Source organism: Cherax quadricarinatus, chromosome 76 (genome assembly GCF_038502225.1).
Source record: "Cherax quadricarinatus isolate ZL_2023a chromosome 76, ASM3850222v1, whole genome shotgun sequence".
Taxonomy (NCBI): Eukaryota; Metazoa; Arthropoda; class Malacostraca; order Decapoda; family Parastacidae; genus Cherax; species Cherax quadricarinatus.
Window position 1 is genome coordinate 20,355,346 of NC_091367.1, and position 9,248 is coordinate 20,364,593.

The 9,248-nt window shown below is 40.3% G+C and overlaps 1 protein-coding gene across 1 annotated transcript in view; it reads right to left on the bottom strand.

Annotated features, from left to right (window-relative positions):
- LOC128703677 (interferon alpha-inducible protein 27-like protein 1) overlaps positions 1 to 9,248 on the bottom strand; it is a 49,898-nt gene that overhangs the window by 20,573 nt on the left and 20,077 nt on the right. Inside the window, exon 2 of the mRNA XM_053798456.2 lies at positions 4,726 to 4,856. Coding sequence (XP_053654431.2) covers positions 4,726 to 4,850 — 125 coding nt within the window. The 5' untranslated portion in view covers positions 4,851 to 4,856. The remainder of the gene's footprint in view (positions 1 to 4,725; positions 4,857 to 9,248) is intronic.

Consider the following 9,248-nt stretch of genomic DNA (forward strand, 5'->3'; position numbering starts at 1 on the left):
AAGGTTTAGTCGGACATGGGGAATGTCAGAGATGTTTGTGTCTGGTGTTATGCCTGTGGGTTCTGTCAACTATCAAGAAAGCATTTTAGGTCAAGGTTAATATTGGAATTTAAGGTCCTGTAGATGTAGATTGCACAGTAGTGTGGATGTACTGAACAGGGAGTAAGTTTAGATCTATGAAGAGTGGGGGGTGTGTTGCCAGGGATGGGATTTAGTGATTCTTACTGTGGCTTTTTGTTAGGTTATTATTGGCTTTAGGTGTGTTGCTGCAGTTGATCCCCAAGCACAAATAGCATAGGTGAGGTATGGATAAATGAGTGGTATAGTGTGAGAAGGGCATTTTGCGGCATGTAGTATCATATCTTGGAGAGGATCCCAATCGTTTTGGATACTTTTTTTTGTTATGTGTTGGATATGGGTGCTGAAATTCAGGTTGTTGTCGAGGTATAGGCCTAGGAATTTGCCCTCATTATGTCTGGCAATTAGAGTGTTGTTGATCTTAATGTTAATCTACGCAAATCCTGCTCAGCTACCAAACATAATATGTAGGTTTTGTCAGTGTTAAGTGTAAGTTTAGTGGCTGTCATCCAAGTCGATATTTTGAGCAGCTCCTCGTTAACAATGGTGTTGAGGGTGGCAAGATTAGGGTGAGAGATGACATAAGTCGTGTCGTCAACAAAGAGAATGGGGTTCAGGTGTTGGGATACGTTTGGAAGATCATTGATGTATACGAGGAAGAGCAGGGGACCAAGGACACTTCCCTGCGGAACTCCAGTATCAAGTGGCCATGTTGTTGATGCTGTGTCTTTAATGGTGACATACTGATACCTATTAGTAAGGCAAGATTTGAAATATGCAACCGCATGGCCTCTTATACCGTAATGGTCAAGTTTGTGGAGTAGGATGCCGTGGTCTACCGTGTCAAAAGCTTTTCTTAGGTCAATAAGAATTCCTAGTGGATATTCCTTATTTTTCAATGCTGTGTAAAGCAGATCTAGCATTTTTATGATTTCATCATTAGTGCTTTTATTTTTCCTGAATCCAAATTGGCAGGGGTTGAGTATGTTTTGTGCCGTTATAAATGAATATAGTCTCCTGTGCAAGAGTTTCTCAAAGATTTTGGATAGCAATGGTAAGTTTGATATTGGCCTATAGTTGTTTAAATCTGTAGGGTCACCACCTTCATGTATTGGTGTAACCCTTGCCATCTTGAGTAGTTTCAGGAAGGTGCTAGTTCTAGCGACTTGTTAAAAAGTAATGAAATAGCATGCGAAAGGACATGGGCCACTCGCTTGTACAATAATGGTGGGACATGAGACAGATTCCCAGTTATTTTTAAAGTGACTTTATAATCTCAGTGACTTCCGTTGGCTCAGTTGGTGCAAGATAGAAGGAATTTGGGAAATTCCCATCTAGGTAGTCCCCGGCGTGGGCATTGGTATGTGGGATTTTATTGGCGAGATTAGATCCTATGGTTGAGAAGAAGTCGTTTATCTTGTTAGCTGTGTCAGTGGGATGCACTGGTGTTTCTGTCTGAGGTTGTTCCTTACTGTGTTTCTGTGGCTTCTTGTGAAAGGAGTTTCTCAAAGTTGATGCTCATTTAAAACTAGTTACGGTCCACGAGTCAGTCTACAATCTCTGACTTGGCAATGTTACCCATAGAAAATGGGTCAGTTGACAGCATTATGATAATAAAATAGATGATTTTTCAGGATTGAAGGCAAGGAAATGCAAGATTTGATTCAGTGGGATGTTACCTGTACTCGAGGTCAAATTAGAACTAGTGTTTCTCTGATACTGAAAAATAAAGAAAAACATTGCAAGTTTTTTTGCATTGTTGAAGATTTGTAGATGAATGGTTCAGAGAACCGACATGTTGATAAATTAGACATGTGCAACTCTTGGGTATCTTTATTGAGGAAACGTTTCGCCACACAGTGGCTTCATCAGTCCATACAAAGGAGAATCTTGAAGAACAGGAGGAGAATGAGGTAATCAGTCCTTCAACCTTGAGTCGATGTGGTCAGTCCATCAATCTTGAATAGATTGATGGACTGACCACATCGACTCAAGGTTGAGGGACTGATTACCTCATTCTCCTCCTGTTCAAGATTCTCCTTTGTATGGACTGATGAAGCCACTGTGTGGCGAAACGTTTCCTCAATAAAGATACCCAAGAGTTGCACATGTGTCTAATTTATCAACATTGTTGAAGATTAATAAATGTAGGATCTGTTGCCTGTACTCAAAGTGGTTTTTATGTTTCCTCAACATTACTGCGATTATTTATTACATCATTAATAAAGTTGAGAAGTATTATGTTTGGTTTATGGCCCTTAAACGTTCTCATTGCTAAACATTAGTCATCGGTTATGCAGTAGTGACGCCTTTGGATTTCATGGGGGTGACACCACAGATGCCGCCCCAGGTGACACCAACCCTAGCAACACCACTGCACAAGTCCCTTCTTTCCCTGCCCATAACTGGATTGTCTTCTGTCTTTCTCGACTTTCATCATCCCAGTTGTGTCTATGGTTCAGGACAAACTGAAACACTCATAAGGGTCTCTTACTAAGTGTGGGTCTGGTGGGTATAACTATCTTTCCAATTTCGTAAGAATTATGCTATTAGTTCCTATTTAATATGTTTGAAGAGTTTCGAGATTTTCTCTACTCTCTGAGCCTAGTCATGGGCCAGGCTCATCTGGTGCTTGCCTGGTCAACCATACCCATCCTGTGGGCGGTAGTCATACCCATCTTGCCTGGAGTTTACCTGGAGAGAGTTCCGGGGGTCAACGCCCCCGCGGCCCGGTCTGAGACCAGGCCTCCTGGTGGATCAGAGCCTGATCAACCAGGCTGTTGCTGCTGGCTGCACGCAAACCAACATACGAGCCACAGCCCGGCTGATCCGGAACTGACTTTAGGTGCTTGTCCAGTGCCAGCTTGAAGACTGCCAGGGGTCTGTTGGTAATCCCCCTTATGTGTGCTGGGAGGCAGTTGAACAGTCTCGGGCCCCTGACACTTATTGTATGGTCTCTTAACGTGCTAGTGACACCCCTGCTTTTCATTGGGGGGATGGTGCATCGTCTGCCAAGTCTTTTGCTTTCGTAGTGGGTGATTTTCGTGTGCAAGTTCGGTACTAGTCCCTCTAGGATTTTCCAGGTGTATATAATCATGTATCTCTCCCTCCTGCGTTCCAGGGAATACAGGTTTAGGAACCTCAAGCGCTCCCAATAATTGAGGTGTTTTATCTCCGTTATGCGCGCCGTGAAAGTTCTCTGTACATTTTCTAGGTCGGCAATTTCACCTGCCTTGAAAGGTGCTGTTAGTGTGCAGCAATATTCCAGCCTAGATAGAACAAGTGACCTGAAGAGTGTCATCATGGGCTTGGCCTCCCTAGTTTTGAAGGTTCTCATTATCCATCCTGTCATTTTTCTAGCAGATGCGATTGATACAATGTTATGGTCCTTGAAGGTGAGATCCTCCGACATGATCACTCCCAGGTCTTTGACGTTGGTGTTTCGCTCTATTTTGTGGCCAGAATTTGTTTTGTACTCTGATGAAGATTTAATTTCCTCATGTTTACCATATCTGAGTAATTGAAATTTCTCATCGTTGAACTTCATATTGTTTTCTGCAGCCCACTGAAAGATTTGGTTGATGTCTGCCTGGAGCTTTGCAGTGTCTGCAATGGAAGACACTGTCATGCAGATTCGGGTGTCATCTGCAAAGGAAGACACGGTGCTGTGGCTGACATCCTTGTCTATGTCGGATATAAGGATGAGGAACAAGATGGGAGCGAGTACTGTGCCTTGTGGAACAGAGCTTTTCACCGTAGCTGCCTCGGACTTTACTCTGTTGACGACTACTCTCTGTGTTCTGTTAGTGAGGAAATTATAGATCCATCGACCGACTTTTCCTGTTATTCCTTTAGCACGCATTTTGTGCGCTATTACGCCATGGTCACACTTGTCGAAGGCTTTTGCAAAGTCTGTATATATTACATCTGCATTCTTTTTGTCTTCTAGTGCATTTAGGACCTTGTCGTAGTGGTCCAATAGTTGAGACAATAGTTGTGGGCGGTAGTCAAAATATTAGAGGTACATAATTGGTCCAGGGACTGGGCCCCACAATTTCTACACCAGTCTGTTGTAGTGTAAAACATTACCTCTTAGAGTTTCTCTACTCATCTGGTGCTTGCTTGGTCAACCAGGCTGTTGCTGCCAGGGGCCTGCTGCCCCACATGTTCATCACAACCTAGTTGATCTGGCACCTGGTGAAGATATTTGTCCAGTTTCCTCTGGAAGGCTTCTACACTTGTTCCAGAAGCCTTCAAGAGGAAACTGGACAAGTATTTTCACCAGGTGCCATATCAACCAGGCTGTGATGGATATGCGGGGCAGCAGGCCCCCGGCAGCAACAGCCTGGTTGACCAAGCAAGCACCAGATGAGCCTGGCCCATGGCTGGGTTCAGAGAGTAGAGAAACTCTAGAGGTAATATTTTACACTACAACAGACTGGTGTAGAAATTGTGGGGCCCAGTCCCTGGACCAATTATGTACCTCTAATATTTTGACTACCGCCCACAGGATTGGTATGACTACCGCCCACAGGATGGGTATGACTACCGCCCACAGGATGGGTATGACTACCGCCCACAGGATGGGTATGGGGTGCATAATAAACATATTAAACTGTAGAAATGGGGACCACAACTGTTACTTACCCGCAGATGGGGCATTTCCCGTTTCTATGGATGGCCCGAAGACATGATTCGCAGAAGTGATGGCTACAAAATGTATAACAGTGGTCAGACAGCCTCGCACACAATTGGCAGTCTCTATATGCCATAGTGTTCTGTAAGATAACATTTGTGTTAGACATTTAACATTTTATACCACACATTAAGTCTCTGGGGAAGGCAAGAAGTCTGACTTTGTCCTGAAGAACAGTGGAAAATATCCACTATTTATAGAGAAGGATGCTAGGTTCTTAGGCAGGCACTGTGGAGTGGCACTCCTCACAGAAGAGGCCGGTAGGTAAGACACAGGCAACATTTAGGCAACTTTATTTCGAAACATTTCGCCTACACAGTAGACTCAGGCGAAACGTTTCGGAATAAAGTTGCCTGTATATTGCCTATGTGTCTTACCTACCAACCTGTCGGTATTGTATACCATTTTGATATTCACAGAAGAGGCCCCATACACTAACAGCAGTTGACCCCTGTCATTAAATTTGCCCATTACTGGGGGATAAAATTAACAAGCTATTGTTGAAGTTTGGAGAATGCACATCAACCATTCCGTAGTAGTAGTAGTTCAGTACAGAGAATAGCATAACAAAAGCTACAAGAAGTGATAGCAAGAATACTTTGGAGATGCTGGTTAGATACAATGGACATCATTTTGTAACTGAATAAGACGTCAGTTATACGAGTCAAGGCTTGGACTTCAGACAACTAATGGAACGGATATATTAGATAAATAACTCTTTAGCAACCTCACTGTTACAGGCAATGTGGAGAAAGGCAACAAGTTACTATGAAAGCAAAGGATAAACATCAATTTAAACTTGTCAGAAGTAATAGAAGCAGAATTAGCATGATTAATTATATTTCCTTTAGCTGATAATCTGTAGCCAAGTTTTTCTCGCTATTATATAGCAAGACGGGACAATAACAGATCAACAAAGAATTATTCCACTAAAGTTTAATTGTTGAATAATAGAAAATTAATCACAGTAACAGTAGTTACAGCAGCAGCAACAGTAGTTACAGCAGCAGCAACAGTAGTTACAGCAGCAGCAACAGTAGTTACAGCAGCAGCAACAGTAGTTACTGTGGAAAATACTGTATATTTTCCGGAAATACGGTAATTTATAGGTAAATAGATGCCCTATATTGTATTTAATAAAAGTGTATTTTTAAAAAAGAGGAGAGTCGCCATTTTGTTTGAATTGAATAACACGTTATGAATAATGGGAAGAATTTTTCGTGCTCTAAAGGTTAAAATTGGGCTGACACCTCTCAAATAGGAGGCGAAATTGTTGGATGTGCATTCCTGCATAACTTGAGAATCAGGTGACAGGACAGGACAACTCCAGGAACCTCAGATAAGCTGTCTAAATTATGTTTAATTTCTGGCCAGTAAATTCTTCATAAATGTGGGCAAAAGGGGGAGGTCCTGTACATGACACATTAATCTCCGGTCAAATTGGCGAGTGTTATGATTAAGATATATTCTCCTGTTGTATAAATGTGTATATGTGTGTATCTACAATCATTTTAATATAGTCCACAAATTTATATATTTACCAGCATTCCTGGTGATGTATATTTCATTTATAATTAATAGGTCCAGACAACTTGTGGTTATGACAGTGGTAGGTATCCAAGGGGGACATCTTTTGCGACCTAGGTGTCCCAAATTCCTACTTGTCTATGTAACATTGATAAATAATAATTATCTTTGTTATTTACCGTTATGTACATAATGAGTTACATACAGATAAATGTAATTTTCCACAATTAATTTGCCCGTTGGTCCTTCTTGAACTGGAGGTAATTAGTGAAGTCATTAATTAGTTAATTACTTAATTATATGTGAAATGACAGGAGGTGGATGTTAAGTTCCCAAATTTACTGAATGTGTAGTGGATTATAATTATTACAATATTAATTTGGATAAGTCAAGTGTAGCTAATTATATTAATGTGTATAATATTAATTTTGCAAAGCCAAAGTGGCTAGGATTTATATTAATGTATTTGTATAATATTAATTTGATAAGACAATTCTGGCCAAGATTTATATCAGTGTATGTGTAATTGATAAGAAAAGTGTGGCTAAAGATTATTAATGTATATAATATTAATTTTGCTATGCCAAATTCTGGCAAGGATTTATTAATTTGTATAATATTAATTTTGATAAGCCAAGTTTGGCTAAAGGTTTGTATTAATGCACATTTAAAATTATATTATAATTTTTTATATGTAATTGCTAGGCTCAAGTAGCTAGGATTTATTCATCAGAGGTATGTTGTATCAGTGTTATTAATAAAGTTGAATTCAATACATTACATCATGGCTGAAAATGAGGAAATTAATGTAGAAGAGAAACATATGGAATATAGAGCAAAGAAAGCATCACTGCAAGCTAAAAAAAAAGGCATGTATCAAAAATATACAATAAATGCTTGGAATTAATGAATCAAGAAACTGTGAATACTGATGATTTAAAATTTTATTTAGATGCTTTAGATAATAGATATGATTCATACAAATTATAGTACAACAAATATGAAGGAGATTTGTTAGTAAACTGTGTAGAGGAGACTGAAGTAGATCTTATGATTAATCAGTATTGTGGAAAATTTTTTAATTTTCCGAAACTATAGTGCCTAATAGGTGTTTAATGTGTCTATATGGGTCAAAAATGTATTTGAAAATAAGAGTAGAACCAAGAGTTCCCTTTGCGCATGCGCGGATGTGCAGGGGGGGGAGGCGCGGATTGTTTTGAATGTGGTGAGGAAGCTGAGAAAGCATGGAACCACGAAATTGGCATTCACGGCGGCCTAAGGATTAATATAGGCCTCATTTCATAATAAGAAGTGTCGTAACTGTTCCTGGTGGAGAGTGAGGGAACGTGATTTACGGGACCACGGTAATAGAGTGGTAAAATGTGTGATAAGAGTAGGACCGGGTGTCAGGTGCACGGCCAGGGTGAGTGTCCAGGGGACATACCCGTGTGTTAATCCTCGCTCATCGGCCTCAGATCTTAATGGAGTGACCTCTAATTTGTGTAATAGTTACAAGACGTTAAATCGTCTTGTGAATGGTAATGTAATCAGTGATAATAACATTGAGTTAAGAGAATGCGGGATGTGAAATAGAGCGCCTTGCTCCGAGTGAACGTGTGACTCTCGTACCGGGGATAATGGAGATTTATGGAATCACGACTTCTAACCGGGACAAACCGACGGATACCTCGTCCTGCCGGAATGAGAACCGTGTCGGTGTAGCAGGACATCGAAACTGAGATGGTGAATGGAAGAAATAAGGAGTATCAATCACCCACAGTTAAGTAACCCTTCTAGTTATAACAAACTTATGCTGGCCAGTTGTGTTATGTTATAATTAGATAGGTTATGAGTGATCCAGCTACATCAAGTGACCACCAGAGAACATCTGGTAAGTGGTGGGATTATGTACAAATGTTTTCCTTGATGGATGTATCCAGGTGTATCCTACCCCCCTCCCCTTCATTCAGCGAAACTAATATAATCTATACAGTCCACAATTAACTAGTAGCACCGTACTTGTGTGTGCTACCCAATCCATACTGGTCTCGGATAGATATGGATAAGATTGTGAGGTCGAAGGGGCCACCTGTAGTGACCAGAGGTGGTTAAGTTTTCTCACATGTCTACACGGGGTGACTACGGTAAACAATATGGTTGTCTCCCAATGAGATTACTTGTATGTATATAATGTTGAGGTACATACAGATAAACACCCTAGAAAATTTTCCATAAGTATTATGAATTAGAGGAAAAGATTCTTTCTTGTAAAAGTCAGGCCTTGAATAAATTAAAATGTGTAAACCAGGCAGTTAATCAGTCTGCTCCAACAAATAATGTCTTGGCCAAAACTCCCAGAATTATGTCTACCTGTATTTAATCCTGGTGAAAATTGGGAGGAATTTTGGTCAATTTTTAAAGCAGCTGTGCATGATAGAAGTGATCTGGCCTGTGTAACAATTATTTTACCTCAAAGGACAGGTAAGAGGAGATGCTCACATACTCGCACAAGCCTTTCCCAATGTAGATGACTCTTACAAGGAAGCAGTTGGCTTGTTGAAGGTCACTTATGGCAATATAGAACAAAGTAGGTTGGATCTAGTGAATATCATTGTTAATTTAAAATCTCCAGATCACACTTACAAAGGTTTACAGCAGTTTAGAGTTAAACTGGAGAGCACTCTCAAAACTAAGTAATAAATATAATCTGAAGGAATCAGACTGGTTATTGAGTGCCATTGTACAGAATAAATTAAGCTGTAAAACACTTGAATGAATCTCAAATAAATATCACAAGGGTTATTTTGGTCTGGAGGAAATAAGACTAGGTCTACAAGAATTAATTGTTCAGTTGCAGACCAGCCAACCAACTCATTTTAAAGATGCAACACATAATAACTCTGAGGTATCTGTCAAGTTTCACAAAGGGAAAAATTATCCCAATGTT